Genomic DNA, 17,108 nt, shown 5'->3' on the forward strand with positions numbered 1-17,108 from the left:
AGCTGTACAGATAACTGTAGACACATTGCCCCTTCTATGTTCTTTTATGTGTTATCTCTGGTTACATTTTAAAATGTCAGAAGCCAAAAACTAGAACCATGCTTGTTATATGTTCAGATGCTGCTAAGTGATGTATTTTAAAATGTTATTACACTAACATTAAATTATTATTTTAGGTTTTGTGCTGAGCCCGCTTCTGTACCTCCACATGAGTGGCCTGATGACATCACAAAATGGCCGGTAGGTACCTTCATTTATTTTCTGGTATCTTCCTTTAATATCCAGGGCAATAACCCTTCTTTGAAAGCATTTTTTCATTATTTTTAAAATAATTGTATATATTATTTTGCACACAAGATTGCATGTGAAAATATTAACTCCACATTGTAATTAATTTTAACAAAAGTAAAAAGCTCATTTAAAATGATGTCTCTTAATATTACAAAATGCATGTTTGTAAGGAAATAAACCACAGATCTGTCAGCCCTAATCACTCCCTAGTCCTCATGCACCCTGGCATCAAATTCGTGTGTGTGAGTACAATCAGGGGCACAGAGAGGGGAGGGGGGTACTAAATACCCGGGCCCGGACATGTTAGTGGGCCCGGGGCCCGTACTGCAGAACAGTGACTTTTTTTTTTTTCTTTCACAATTTTTTTTAACTTTTTTGTTACAATGCTGTCTCCCGGGGACAAGGTGGGGGGTGCCGGTGGCCACCTGAGTGGGGAGGGGGTTTCTAGAAGCCAGTGATCGGAAGAGGCGGAGCTTGCCAATCGGGGGCAGGTCCTGTAATTGTCCAAGCGGGGGGGCGGAGCCTGTAGTTGCCGGATCAGATTGACCATCTAAGACTGCAGTTGGGTTGTCTTGAAAGGAAGTGAGGTGTGCAGATCAGTCTGAATTTGAACACTGTGGGTTTCCTCCAGCTCTGAGTGCAAACTTGAAAAGGGCTGTATATGATGAAGTTCCAACTCCTATCCAAATGCAGATGATCCCTGTACAATTTATGGAATTGGATATACTGGCGAGTGTAGACACAGGCTCAGGGAAAACTGCTGCTTTCCTTCTCCTTGCTGTTATCAGATATATGGAACAGGTATTCTATGTGGATGAGCTAAAGCATGTCACATGCAAATGTTAATTTTTAGTCTAATATTGTATTAACATTGATGCAGTTGTGGAGGTGGCTTCCGTATACTGGTGTCCTTTGTGGCAAGCTCAGGAAATATTCTCCCATTTTTATTTTTGCTTACATTTTAGCAATTTTAGTAAAATACGTGAAGAATGACTAGCACTGTAAGCATCTTTAGTACTATATGTGGAAGCTGCCATTGATTCTAACAAGGATTAGTGCTGCATTATTTAAACACTTCCACCCATATATAATTGAGGGCATTTATGTGTGGCTTGATATAAATTGAAGGTACTACTGTGTGGCGTAATATGAACTGGGGGCACTATTCTGTGGCATAATATGAATTTAGGGTACTACTTGTGGAATAATATGACTTGGGGGCTCTATTATGTGGCATAAAATGAACTGAGGGTACCAATGTGTGACATAATATGAATTGGGTGCACTACTGTGTTGCATGATACCAGGTTGTGGTATCATGCTCCACACTATAGATTGGGAAGGGTGAGGGCCCTGCCCCTTTTCATTTGTACTGGGCCCCACAATTTCTGATGGTAGCTCTGGTTATTGTAGGTGAATATTATAATTTTATTAACATATTTATTATAGTGCAATCTGATAGTTATCACTGTCTTAAGATGACTCCACTCAATTAATTATTTTTCAATATCTTATTTGATAACACACTATTCATTTACGCATGTGTGATGGAAATACAATCCAGCCTGGCAAAGAAATACATTTTATTATGTATTAAAGCTAAAAACAAGGTCATTGTCCCACTGTCCTCAAAGTCAGAACTGCTGGGACATAACTATCACGCTCCAGCGAGCTGGTACTGCACACATGTGCCAATAGTGTACGCAGCAATGCAGGGTTTTTTCTGTAGGAGGGTGGCTTTTCACCTGCTAGGCACTCCTCCAGTGATGCACAGCCACGCCCCATAATGGCATGGCCACACCTCCTTTGTGGCAGCACATAGTTTTTCTTGCTAGTTGGCTATAGGGGGGCCCCATGAAGTTGGTGTACCGGGGACCAAAATTCCTCTTGACGACCTTGAGTACAATAGACAAAAATGGGGATGGAAGTCATTGTTTCCAATAACCCCATGCCTACTTGCAATGTTACTTTAATTTGGGAGTGTTGCATCAGCATTGCGGCTTTCCAAATGGTACCTGCTCCGTCTAATGCAGGTTAAACGCACTGAGGTCAATGGAGTGACCTCTGTTGACCTCCCGAACTGAAGTAATACCGCAAGTTAACAACCGCATATCAAACATTTTTGCATTTGAAATATGATTTGACTGGCATTTGACCTTGCATTCCTCAAATACCAGTGGGTAATGTATAGCTGGCTGCTTGAGCTAGTGTGACAGTTGTGAACTTCTGTTAAAGCAGAAAGTAGATGATTCCATTAATATGTGTACAAAAAGGCTCTCTGTGTATTGCTGACACTGGTTGATCCCTTAACTCGATAACTGGTAAGAGTGTTTAGCTAAATTTTCATCTCATTGCAACATTCTGTCAGTTTCAGACTAATGCAATAGATAGCACTTCTCAAATGCAGTGGTAAAAAAATTATCATTTATGTTTAATGGTTGAAGGTGTTTTGCACTTAATTTACAAGAACAACTTCCATTGCATTTGGTTCACCAGTAATATTTTTGCTACATCTTTACTTTACCCAATCAAATTTAAAATTTGCCCTTTAAGAACAGATTCTGCTTTATTTTGTTAGTATGTATATATATATATATATATATATATATATATATATATATATATATATATATATATATATATATATATATACAAGTTAACCCGTGCATGATACTCATGCATTCTAGTCAAATCAAGATACTTAAGGTCTTAAAAAGGTTCTTGTCATGCATTTGGGCCTAGCCCAGGCCTCCTCAGGGGAAGATCGTTACTTCCCGACGCAAGCGCCTTTTTTAATGTGTGTTCATGAGGTAAAATTACCTCACGAAAATGAGTTTGACCCCTCAACTCGTAAATTTAGCCTTTACTACCCCTCCCACGGGGGGAAGGGGGGATGATGGAAGTTAACTGACTTCACTATTCTAATTTTTTTGTCAAATAATGTCAGTATACCAAATTTCAGGTCAATTGGATGAGCCCTTTCTGAGAAAATAGTTTTTTCCACACACACACACACACACACACACACACACACACACACACACACACACACACACACTAACGCACGCCTCTACACATGTGTGTTCATGAGGTAAAATTACCTCACGAAAATGAGTTTGAGCCCTACCAAATTTCAGCCCTTTTTGAATTTTTTTTCCCACACACATTAAGAATTTAGTAGGTCAGTGTATAACTCTGCCCAGCAGGTGGCGCTGCAACTTGTTGTTTTTTTTTCACACACACAGACAGACAGACGCCACTAAGCATTTATATATTAGATATATATATATATATATAATGTATATATATACCCTCCCAACATTATCTATTTATAATTTTTTTCAAGATTTAATTCAGTTTTTTATTTATAGAATTTTATTTTTCACATGCTTTGTTCCTTGTTTGTGTCTTTTATTTATGCTTTACCTTTTAAATTATGTAAATGTATTTATGAGGCGTATGAAGAGATGACAGATCTTTCCTATTGCCAGCACTAATAAATGCAATATAAGATAGATCTAATACTGGCCGTACCTAGGCTAATATTGCTGCTTGGCCAAAGAGTGTTCAATTTGGCATCCCACATTGTTAGCTAAATTGGGAGATAAAGCTCTTCGCACTTGGACCAGGTGGCTAAGTGGCTATGGTTTACACTGGGGAGGTCATATTCCAACTGTGTTTATGAACATTACCGATAATTATCCAATCATGTTAGTTTTTACGCACACTGTGACATCTGGTCAACTGCCAGTGTGGCAGTGTGTGGTCAACTTTATAGTTACTGAAAAGTGAGCGGTTAATACAGGTTTTCCCTGCTTCTCCCGAGAGCACATCCAACTCCGTTTTTGTTTTTAGAGACATCACAATGAATTGAATATGTAAAACATGCTTTACTTAATTTTAAAATATACAGTGCTAAAAGTGAATTATATGTGACAGTAATGTGAAAGCACATGAAGCTTGGAAGAATGATCTGGGGTTTAGGAGCCAAAGTCTGGTACCGGGTAGCAGAGCCGGATTTAGACCTCATGGGGCCCTAGGCAAGAGACTGGTTGGGGGCTCCCTTCCCTGAAACAATCCATCGCACTATGTTTTTTTAGCTTACCATATACCCCTATAGCTGAGTAGAAAGAAAGCTATGTGCTGCTGCACAGCAGCAGCGGCCATATCATGGGGGGCATGACTTGCATCCTTGGGGGCGTACATAACTGCAACAACCAATGTACCTAGTAACAACCTAGCAGTTGTCACTTTTGTCCCTCCATCATCACTTTTGCCCATTCACAATATCACATGTCCCCCTTCACATCACCCCTGTCCCCCTTCATAAGTTTTTGGGAACATAGTGTGCCATTGTGCCTCCGTTAGCTTGCTTACCTTTATATTGCTTTCTTCTCTTCTGTTTTCTTCTTTCTGTTTTCTCATCTGTTTTCTTTCTTGCCCCGTTGCACATGCTGCTCCTCTCCACTCCTCTGAGTCTTCAGTGAATATGCCGTCAGGCACGATGATGTCACGCCCGACATTTAGTGGAACACAGCTGAGCAAGAAGGAGGAGAGAGGAGGCTGCAATCATGATTTTGTTTATTTATTTATTTTTTTCCTCCCTTGGTCACAATATTTTTTTTCTTTGTTGGCACCTCCACAACCCGCTGGGCCCTAGGCAAGTGCCTAGGTTGCATAGTGGTAAATCTGGCCTTGCCAGGTAGGGAGACACGGTACCATCTCCTGTGGTACATTGTGTTTATAGCAGCAGAGAGATTTCAAGTCCAAAGATTTCGTGCAACTGGCCTCAGCCAGTTTTATTCAGTAAGAAAACAAAAGAAAACTCCAAGATAAACACCTTACTTTCTGGCTTGAAACTAAACACTGGTCACTCCTGACCCTAGTCTGTGTGTGTGTCTGTCTGTGTGTGTGTGTGTGTGTTAGGGAATTTAGACTGTAAGCCCCAATGACTGATGTGAGTGAGTTCTCTGTACAGCGCTGCGGAATAAGTGGCGCTATAAAATTAAATGGTGATGATATATCAGACTTTCTCTCACAGAGACTCTGCAGCCCCTGTCCCCAGGAAGTCAGAGCTTGACTTAGCTGCTTTGCAGCCTTTTACTAGCACCACTAAGGTGCAACTCCTGATTACCAGCAGAATCAATGATAACTTATAGGCCTAGTGATTGGAGCCTGCCCTCACTCACCATCCACAACCCTAGGATCCTTTTGTAGCTTTTCAACATGCCTATAGCCCTTCAGCAACTTACACACAATAACATTTCCCTGGGGTTTTAAAACAAGTAGGTTAGGGACCTATGTGAAACACTCAAACAATAACTCATGGACTTTGTCACTATATGTAATATATATGTATGTATGTATACCGCAAGAAAAAACGCACAACACTTCCATTTGTGGCTGGCAGGTGATACATAAAGCAACATCCAGGAACTTCTATTTCACAGCATTTACTAAGATTATGACATTGAACAGGCAGCTTGAATGTAAAAAATATCCTCATCTTTGGACAGTGGTGTATATCAAAGTGCTCGCAATGTTGTGCATCATGGTGCCCTACATCATCATTGTCATGGGTTGCCAAACAGAAGCCGACACCAAATTAATTTAAATAGGCATTATATATTTAGGTCAAATTATTAATAGGGAATTAAGCTCAACTAATTGTTGGAAAATGTTTCCTTAAACTTTCAATTGTTTCATTATTTTTTCTACACATTATGCACCTATATTACCCAAGTCTTTTTGCCACAGTAGTCACATTAGATGTTGTTTGATTCATATATTTAGAGTAGTCCAACAGCATTGTTTTTTTTAGTAATACAGCACGTATCTAGATAATTTCATCATTGTTTTAAGGTTATTTTTGTGTCAAAATTTGCTAAATAGCTGTTTTATTTGCATGTTTTGTGTATATGATGTGATGATTATTATTCTATACTTATAGGTCTGCACAAACAGTACAAATGGAAGTTATCCTAATCATCTTCATATGAATTGTGAAATAACAGGCAGGCCCTGTTGTATTGGAACAAAAGGAAGGTAAGATATCAGGTAACCAGCATACCAACCCTCCATTTGTAGAAGAATTTCAGCAAACTTTCCCATGGAAAATTGCTTTTACATTCAATGCACAATTGAAAAATATGTGTTACTCATTGCATGTTTTTGTAGTAAGTAGCAAAATAGGAAATATCCAGGAGCATAGCAAAAGTGGTAGTAATGATCGTGCAGGGCTACATGTTGACTCCCCAGCTGTTAGACGTGCTGCTACTCACCAAGACTGTTGTTCTATGTAGACTGAATTGTGCACAGTTTTATTAGCTTCTATATCCTGACAAGAGATGAGGAGGAAATAACATCGTCCAGAATGACCAAATCGTCATTGTACTTATGTGGATGAAGCTTTCTTTATGAGCAGTACATATTTTCTAGAAGAGTATCTCACTTCATACCCTTTCTGGTCAGCCATGATCACCTAATGGATACACCAAAGGTTGTTGCACAAAAAATGTACTTGGTTTAGATCATCCATCAATGCTAATTTCACTCCTATCACACATATGCAGTCAGACATACAGTACATTACGTCACACTGAGGTATTGCAGTTAATTTTATGAAAACAGTAAAGGTTCTTTTCAAATAATAACATAGCGCTCTGCAGCACAAATACAGCTTTGGACCCACTGTGTGGACAAAGGCATCTAGCTTTCCATGGGGGAGCACATGTTTACAGAGAAAAATGGCCACATTTGTGGAGAAGCACAAGTAGATGAGAGAAATTGGGCAGAGTGAAGATGTTCCTACTGAAGTATGAAAAAATGACCCAGTAGGACAGTCAATACCAATGACCACTGCAAAATGATAGCACGCAGAGATTCACCCCGGTATTCCCATTACTGTCAGCCAGTCACAAGCTCACAAGCAGCGAGTGGTTATTCGTAGGGCGTTATCTTTTCTTTTTTCCCCATTTGGAATACAATAGATCATGCAAGAAGAAAGAAGTTTTTATTTTATATCTACTATAGTGGTGAGCACATTTTTAATTCAGTTAAAAAATTGTGTATGTTTGTTTTTTTCTCTTAGTATTATGGGCAGGAGCAAAGTTGCCAGGGGATCCAATCCTGTTAATTACCCCAACCTACCAATCACGGGAGGGGCTCTTTTTGTTGAGTGTGATTTTCCCTATTGCAGGAACTTGTGATCACCCTTTTATAGTGGAATCCAGCCTATTGATTTTTTTCTACAAGGGACTGACAGTTCCATTTCCTCATTCCACAGATACTGCCGATTCACTCATTTAAGCCAATAAGTGAACATAGTAATTCTATTCAGAAAAAACAACATGCATGCGCTGTATACTTTTCAATAATCTGACGTGCAGTGTATGATTCAGAATAATGAGATGTGGAATCTCATGATTCTGATTCTCTCAGGGCCATCTGGTGGCAGAAGAATGTATTGCAGGAAATTTCAATATTACACTGAGAGACACAGTTGAATCAGTGGGTCTCATTTACAGTATTTGCTTGCAGGTAAAATACTGGCTACTTTTGCATGTAGCACAGAAATACAGGACAGCTTTATTTCTACACTGCAATTTAGAACTGAGCTAGAACACCCCCCCAACTCAAAATGTTTTTGCAAATTTTAAATATGCCCGTCCCCTGCAGTGCAGCATGGTTTTGGCAAGGTGCAAATGTGCACCTTTTTTGCTTTACTCCTAAGGCTAAATGAGGCCCAAAGTGACATGTTTTGTTGAAATGGTAGCACAAAGAAGATTTCTAAAATCTTGGCATTTGAAGACAATTTCACAAATGCTACAACTGGTTCTGCAGACCTAGATGTTAATAAATAAAACAAGTAAATTACATACGCTGCTCAATTGTTTTGTGTTTAGCAAGAAATTCAGAAAACTCTAATGAGTTAAGTAATTAGCACCCACGTTTCATAATTAGGCCCCCCTCTGGCCCCAACATTAAAATAATAGTATTCACATTTGATACTAGATCTATTTCCCTTCAACCAGCCCTGACATTAAATGAATACCATACACATTCATAAATAATCCTATTTCCCTCCCTCCAAACTGCCCCAGCAATAAAGTAATAGCATTTACATTTAATAAATATAACAATTTCCCACAACCAGCCCTGGTATTAAATAATTCACATTCACATTTAATAAATAGCTCTCCTCTCCCAACTTAGCCTCACATTCAATTAATAGCCCCAAACCACACCAGCATTAAATTAAAGATCCCATCACTCCATCTTAAATTATTAGACCTCACTATTACATTAAATACCCCCCCCCCATCACCCCACAAATAAATTAATAGCACTCACCATTGAATTATTAGCCCCCACCTATACTCCGTCATTAAATTAATAGCCTACTTCACACCCACATTTCATTAGGCCCCCCTCACTCACTTTTATCGCAAATTACATTAACATACCCAACTCCCTTCCCTCACACATTATATTAACATACTCCTCCTCCTTTTCCCTCACACTTACCTTGTTACAGCTGTGCTGTGTTGGAGCTGCTCTGCACACATGGGATGGAGTCTGTCACATGGTGCGCGTCCCATTTGACATCTTCTCTTACGGTGATAGGAGCAGGAAGCTGCACATAGAAGGAGGGAGGGAAAATGGATCATAAGATCTGCGGCTAAATAAAAGGAAGGTGGCTGGTCTTGGAAAAGGGGACAGACACCAACTACCGCACTGTACCTGCATCGACTAAAAAATGAAGTTTGGCTGTCGAGCCCTGGGGTCATATGACCCCCTGCCCAGCCTGCCCCTGGGTAGGTGTGTGTACATTATTTTTTATTTCATAGCGTTGTATATTTACATTAGTAATTTTTTCATTGGCCTTAGTGAACAGGTGAACATGAAAGTCTGTTGAGTATTAGTATATAAAGAGCACATTAAGTACAGCATGTTTGTAGAAATCATTAAATTAGGGAAAGGTGTTCTAAATATTCGAATATATTCCAGCAGGTAGCACCCCTTAATGACAAGTTTATGCAATATACGAATAAAATAATTCCATAGAGTAGAATGTATTTGCTTGGTAAAAAAATTACTGTATTATTATGATTATCTTTCATTTATAATGTGGCACAAGGTTCCTCAGCGCTGTACATAGGGACTAGGACATACAACAAAATGACAAAATAACACAAAAGAAAGTTTTATGTATATACAATTTTTTTTTTTTTTTAGAGAATTACAACTCGATTACAATGATATAATTGCATAAGGAAATCACTAGGGGGTAAATGTATTAAAGAGCGATTTTTGCAAAATCGACGATATTTGGCGACTTTGACAGCTAAATTTAAAACGACAATGTGTTTAAAGGCAAATCTTGCCTAAAAGTGTGGAGTGGAGGTAGAAGTCAAAGATGACACACAGGCAGACTCAAGGGACAGAGGAGAGATTGGTATTATCAACAGAGAGGAGAGGAGGGGAGGGGAGAGGACCTTGGAGGGAGGGGGTGGAAACAATGATTTCAAATTTAGACATGTTCAGCTCCTTCTCCTCTTAGATATCCCAGAAAGCCCTGGGATATCCAAGAGGACAGCAAGTGAAATGTGGGTGTCATTGGCATAGAGGTGATACTGGAGGCCAGAAGCTGTTGAGATTACAGACGGAAGTGTAGAGGGAGTAGAGCAGGATTAGATTGTATTGTTACAAAATGATTTATTTTGATGCTAATATTGAAAATAGCCTGTAAAATAGACTGATAGAAGTTTATAATGAGCTCACTAATTCCTAATATGACTGATGTATTTCCTATTTCTCATCTCTTCAGCTGTAAAATAACATCCAGAGAATACTGCGATTTCATGAAAGGACACTTCCACGAAGAGGCAACTTTGTGTTCGCAGGTATATATTTGCACACCTTGCCATGTGTTTTTGCTTCAAATACATTACTGAAATGATTTTCTGGCTCTTTTGCTACCTGAATGGCCAGTGTTGATGCCACCACCCCGACTCCCACTGATATGCTACTTTTATTGCCATGTAAAAAACATACTTTAGAGTCGGGTCTTTTAGATGTGACCAGGCTTTTGATATTCTCTCTCCTCACTGCTGCCACACTTCCCTCTGTCACCGGCAGGAGGTGCAAGGTGTAAAAAGTTCATGGAGGAGTGAGGATAGCTTTAAGCTACTCCCAGCATAACACGGCTCTGCCCCCATATCTCCTGCTGTCACTGTATGCTTCTCCTGATGCCAGCCTATGCAGAAGCAGCAGTGGTGACAGGAGGAGGACAAGGGCCAGACTCAGTCCGTTCTCTATGTGTGAAAGGGTAACTAGAAAGAATTTCTGTCTATTTGATTATGCAGTCAACTAGGTAAATACAGAGTGCTGTATACTATAATGTTCACAGTCTAATGGACCTTGTGTACAATATATATTTCATGTATAATAACATAGTTTGTATGCTATAAATAGGCAAATCAAATGTCAATACAACATATATTTCTCCTGAAACAGTGTTTGTTTGGTTTTTTGTAATCTTAGAACATTCTGATTATAAGGAGATGTAATGAAATACCCTTATTATTCCCAGGTACATTGCATGGATGATGTGTGTGGTCTACTGCCATTCCTGAACCCAGATGTTCCAGACCAGTTTTATAGGTTGTGGCTTTCACTGTTCCTTCATGCCGGGTATGTTATATGTAGTCTTCAACTCGCCTGCAGGTTTCAATGACAACTGTTCGCATTTATTCTTTGTTTGTAAGCAAACCCTATGACCCAGTGGTACAATTTTCAGATAGATAGTCCCTAGCACTAAACATCCTGGGCCTGATCCATTAAAGAACGCAAAACATGAGGAGCAAATAATTTATTGAGTGTTGGGAGTGGAGATAATTGCCCATGGCTTTTTTTTTTCATCAGTACTCAAGAATTGGTCTCTAGTGACTCCAACCATCAGATTTTGCAAAATTTCTCTACACATCCTTTACTCAAACATGCTGACTTTTGAAACATTGTAAAGTAAATATTTTTATATTTTTCCACATGTTCTTTGTGGGTGGATACTTCTCTTCATATCTAAGCATTATGTCCTTACACTCAATGGAAGATTATTTAAGCAAGGTAAACCATCCTGTGATATCTAAGTGCACGGTTATTGATAAGGTCCAATATACAAAACCTGGGTTCTTAAACTGCTGGGAGAAATAATTTCTCGCTTAAGAACTTAGTTTTTGGTCATAATCTCTGATTTTTCTACAGGCCCATAGCATACTGTATGAATCAATTATTGTTATGCCTTAATTGCATTTATCATAGGACAAGAATTATTTAAGTTCCTTAGTGTGCAACTGTTTAGCTATATAATAAGTTCTATGACAAATTTTAGGCTGCTTATACTGTTTGGCATTGATGGTACCGCCACTTTCGTGGCACGTTGTTTATTATCTATCTCCCCCACTTCCTGTTTCATTTCCATTTACAGTTATCAAGCCAGTTTTTCTGATTATCCACAAGTACAATCATATGACATAGTTGCCTACTCCCAGAATGTACGGGAGATTCCTGAATTTCTGGGAGAGCAGGGCATCCTCCCGGATCCCAGCAAGTTTGTAAAGTTAAATGGGGGGCGGAGCTTAGTGACATGATTCACGCATCAATGTGCTCCCCCCCTTGCTGTTATAGAGCAAAATGGTGATACCGCTTAGGGGGCAGGGTTTAAGGACAGGGTTCTCCGAGCTCCGCCCCACACGCCCACTTGCCTCTGGTCCTCCCGGAAGAGAAACTGAAAATGTAGGCAAGTATGCCACATGAAGTTAATTTAGATTGCTTTTTAACCTCATATTAATTTAGCAGTGATATGAAGTAGATCTCCAAACTGTACAACATATAAATGTTATATGATAACTTATCATTCATATATATCTTGAGTGTATCTTACAATATTACATCTTTCGGCAATCTGGCACCCCTTCTAATCCACTCATGGATTTGGAACGTTTTGAATTTTAACCAAGCATAGGCCTGATTCATAGTGGGACGCAAAATTTAAGTTAATTTTGAAAATTGAAAAATGTGTATTTCTGCCCATATTTAGACGTGGACATTGGTCCTTTAAAGGAATGTATTGTTCCACATATATTCATGAACTTTCATTTTCATTTACTGTTTGCCACTTGAATGACGTTCATGCACTTAGCACAATAATAATTGTGCTGCTGTTGGTTATATATAAATGTAACGCATTGCAGTGTTTTATGATCAATCGTGTTAATGATATATGTATACATTTTAATAAAGTGTATGTTTTACCTCGTAGACATAGGTTTGTAGTAATTTTAGATACAGATTAGTTAATCATTAGTGCTGTCTAATTAATTTTTTAGATTGTGCATCTGTCTAGAGGGTGCAGGCTCTTGTGTTGACAGCTGCTGTTTCAAGCTAAGAAAGAGTGAGACCTCATCTATACTATACTAATATTAGTAATACTTTTTAAATTGAGTGCCTATAGGGATTTAGTTCTTTTTATGTGAACAAATCCCAAGTCTACATAGTGCAATTGTGTGCGTTCACTTTCTGGGCATATGCAGAAAAAGCACAAGATACGCTATGGAGACGGGTGTAGTATTCAGTCTGATTGAGGACCCAGAGCTTTGCATACATATTCCCATGGGTGTCATACCGAAGAAGTGGAATAAGATTGCTTTGATTCCCAATTTTAGGCCCGAGTATTTCCCATATTCATCAGCCACCTCAAGCAATACGAACAGTGAGGTCCCAGATTAGACTAGGGAGCATGTCTTCAGCATATAGTGATGTCTTTTACTCCACTTGGCCCAACATGTGCTCCTCAGGACTACTGTTATTTATCCACCACGAATGCAGGAAGTGCAGGAAAGAATGAGCAGCTCTGTTCTGCCCAAGGGAGACCTTTCAGAGATGGTATAATTTGTTCTAATGTTCTCACAGGTTGAAAATCTAAAAAAGTAACTGGTTCCATTTTACAAAGTTGGGGTCAGTCCCAAACGTCTGCAGCACTTCCCCACTCTACCGAGTCAGAGGCCTTAGCGGCATCTATTGACAAGATTATTGTCCCTAGCATGAAGCCTGTTTTGTTCTGGATGTATTATAGGCAGGATAAGGTCATTAAGTCTTGCAGGTAATAATTTGGAAAATATTTTAGCATCCATATCTAAGGGGGAGATCTGGTATTAGGATTCACAATTCATAGAAGGCTTTCCTGGTTTGGGGACTGCAATAATTATTACCTACATAGAGATTTTTTGCTTAATATATAGTAATACATGCTGCATACATGTAAAAAAACATTTCCATAATACGTACATATCTCACACAACAAGAACTTTAATTCATGCACTCATCTCCCGCTTTGACTATTGCAATTCCCTCCTTACTGGTCTTCCCAAAAGCAGACTTGAGCTCCTACAATCTATTTTGCACGCAATGGCTAGATTGATTTTCCGTGCAAATCGTTTTATTTCTGCTGAGTCACTCTTTCAGTCTCTACATTGATTGGCTGTTTTCCAACGAATCCAATATAAAATTCTTCTACTAACATACAAGGACATCAACAAAATTGCACCAACATATATCTCCTCACTTGTCTCAAAATATCTTCCAACTCGACACCTCCAATCTGCACAAGATCTGCCTCTCTCCCACTCTCATCACTTCCTCACATCCTCAGTTACAGGACTTTTTTCAGGCTGCACCCTCTTTATGGAATTCCCTCCCTCGCACCACAAGACTTTCCTCTAGTCTTCAAATCTTCAAGCATTCTCTGAAAACCCACCTCTTCAGGCAAGCTTATAATATTCCTCTACCACCATCTTAATCTCGCTAGGTTACCCTATTACCACCCTCTACACAGCTAACACAAGACAACAACCCTCTGACCAACATAGTTTTGTGACTGAGCGTACAGTCCACTAAATACTTTGTAACCTTTCCATTCTAGCTGGACAAATATTCAATATGATGTAGCACTTACCCTTGTGTATCAAACCATAGTCCCTTAGATTGTAAGCTTGCGAACAGGGCCCTCATATCTCTCTGTATGTATGTATTACCCAGTATTGTTTTATTGGGTTGGGTACGAAATGCTGATTGCGATGGCACCGTCGACGAGAACACTGACAGGAAAAATCCGATCTGCACAATGACTATAAAAAGCAAATGCAGACTAACGAGAAAAGTGACAATAGAGATGACCAACCTGGTTGTGTTACATTCTGAACCCTGGCAAAGGCGGCACTTTGCATGTACGTCAGTTGCCATAGCGACTTAAACGTTTCTCTATTTAAAGCGGCATTGCCCCTTTAAATAGAGAAAAGTCGCTATGGTCACTGACGTGCATAGAAAGTGCCGTCTTTTCTCGTTAGTCTGCATTTGTTTTTTATAGTCATTGTGCAGATTGGATTTTTGCTGTCGGTGTTCTCGTCGCCGGGGCTATCGCAATCATTCTGATGACTACCACTGGTTTTATTACTGTTTGTTCCCAATTGTAAAGCGCTACGGAATCTGCTGGCGCTATATAAATAAATGATGATGATAGTACATCACACAGGAATATTTGTGAAATATTTGTGCTCATTATTGTGTATGTTTTATATTTGCAGAATCTTGCACTGTTTGGTTTCCATATGTTTCCAGATGACAATACTTCGAGATTTGGAAAAGTTGGCGGGCTGGCACAGAATCTCGATTATTTATATATTAAGTGGGATTACTGGAAATCTCACCAGTGCTATATTTCTGCCTTACAGAGCTGAGGTAACTACAATAACCAAAAATATTTACTTTTGTCTCTTTAACAGGGAGCTAAACATCAAAAAATCTGAAATATTTTCTGTTTTTAATAGCAAGTCTTATTTTACTATCTCTTCCATCTCCTTCTGTTGGTTGGTGCAGTATATGCAATGTAAGATACATATATTAAAAGAAGTGAAAAAAGTGGGAAACAATGCTCAAGCATACTATCTCATACTGGGCTTTACAGTTTAATCCATTATAAAAATTATGGTTAGTTTGGTATTGTTAACAAAATTTGTTTTGAGGTAAAGTTGAAAGCAAAATTTACCTGTAATTTCAGTAAAACCATTTTACCACTTTTTAGACATTACTTTGAAAATTAAATCTTACTCCGCTTCTTACATTTAGGGGCAGATTCAATTGGCCGAGATGTTCCTGAGAACATTGCGGCTGCACTTTATTACCGTTTAAATGGTAAAAAGTAACCGCTATGGGGCACGAGCAAAAGTGAGCGGTACTTTCACTAAAAAATGTTTGAGTCTGTACATTTCATTCATTTTCTTTGTTAATTCAACATCGACTTTTTATTGTACATGTGAATTATTGTTATGTTTTTTTACTTTTACATTCATGATGATTATCTTTCTTCTAGGTTGGACCAGCTGGATCCCAGTTTGGAATCTTAGCGTGCCTTTTTGTAGAGCTTTTTCAAAGTTGGCAGATTCTAGAAAGACCATGGAGGGCCTTCTTCAAACTATTTGCTGTTGTTATCTTCTTATTCACATTTGGCCTCCTTCCATGGATTGACAATTTTGCTCACATTTCTGGCTTTATTAGTGGTTTCTTCTTATCTTTTGCATTTCTTCCTTACATTAGTTTTGGCAAGTTTGACATGTACCGAAAAAGGTGTCAAATTATTATTTTTCTACTAATATTTTTTGGACTTTTCTCAGGACTAGTGGTTTTATTCTATTTTTATCATATCAAGTGCGAATGGTGCGAGTACCTAACCTGTATTCCATTTACAGATAAGTTTTGTGAGAAATATGACCTTGATGCACAACTTCATTGACAGTAACTAGAGATTGAGTTTTTATACAAACAACATTTGAGTCTTTTTCTATGTTTTACAGATATGGTGTTACATTGTTATTATTAAAGGTACTGAAGGAATAACATAGCCATTATATCCCACAAGCTGCTGAATTTCAAATTACTACGTAATTAACCTTATTAATGCAATGGTCAAGAAGTGACAGGTATACAGAAATGATCATATTTTGCTGTGGGAATTGAAATATTTTTTTCTATATATCCATATTAAAAAGTATATTCTTACAGTGCACATTGTTAATTTAAACTGTATATATAGTATTTGATAACCTTTGCTAAAATGTGTCTCAGATTATTTTACTGTCTGAAAACAGAACTATTTGTTTCTTTGTTCACTTTTTTTGAACGATAGTGTGATGTCTTTTTGATGGACTAATTCAATTATTTGTTTTTTTAAATATTTTTGTCCTGCAGTCAATGCTGCAGTAATTAAACTGCAGGGTAGCGTTTTAGCTATCTTATCTGTAATAAAAGAATACATTGAATATTGAGTCTAGTGTTTCTTTTGCCCAATACTTTGTATACACTTCCACTTTGGTAAAATGTTGAAGCTGCATAAGAATGCACCCAAATAGATTAGGGTATGTAGAAAAAGACCCTTTTCTTCCCGACCGCTTTATTTTTCAGTGAAGTTGCAGTATAAATAATTTTTTTCAAACAAATTTGCAAATCCTACATCTCCTAGTATTGTTGTATGACATCTTTATTACTCTTACTATGAATCCTTTTTGAAATTATTAAGAGTTGTTTACTATAAAGAACAAATGGGCACTAACCCTTAGTTTGCAATTACACATTTGCTTTCATTGTACAACTTACATTGGAACAACAAAGCCAAGTGAAATTTATAGCTTTGATCTACTGTACTTGTGTAGTTTTGTAGTAAACCAGTAGCTTGTAGGAACCACAGATGCAAGTTGTCTTGGTAC

General features: G+C 38.3%; 1 protein-coding gene across 3 annotated transcripts in view; it reads left to right on the forward strand.

The window, feature by feature from the left end:
• Positions 1-16,664, forward strand: part of RHBDF1 (rhomboid 5 homolog 1) — a 98,725-nt gene extending 82,061 nt beyond the window's left edge. For all 3 annotated transcript variants that reach the window (XM_075179880.1, XM_075179882.1, XM_075179881.1), the window contains exons 13-18: positions 177-240; positions 6,242-6,336; positions 10,121-10,196; positions 10,886-10,986; positions 14,934-15,087; positions 15,719-16,664. In XM_075179880.1, the coding sequence (XP_075035981.1) occupies positions 177-240; positions 6,242-6,336; positions 10,121-10,196; positions 10,886-10,986; positions 14,934-15,087; positions 15,719-16,138 (910 nt within the window). In that variant the 3' untranslated portion in view covers positions 16,139-16,664. The remainder of the gene's footprint in view (positions 1-176; positions 241-6,241; positions 6,337-10,120; positions 10,197-10,885; positions 10,987-14,933; positions 15,088-15,718) is intronic.
• Positions 16,665-17,108: the final 444 nt, after the last annotated feature.

This window comes from Mixophyes fleayi, chromosome 7 (genome assembly GCF_038048845.1).
Source record: "Mixophyes fleayi isolate aMixFle1 chromosome 7, aMixFle1.hap1, whole genome shotgun sequence".
NCBI classification, from domain to species: Eukaryota; Metazoa; Chordata; class Amphibia; order Anura; family Limnodynastidae; genus Mixophyes; species Mixophyes fleayi.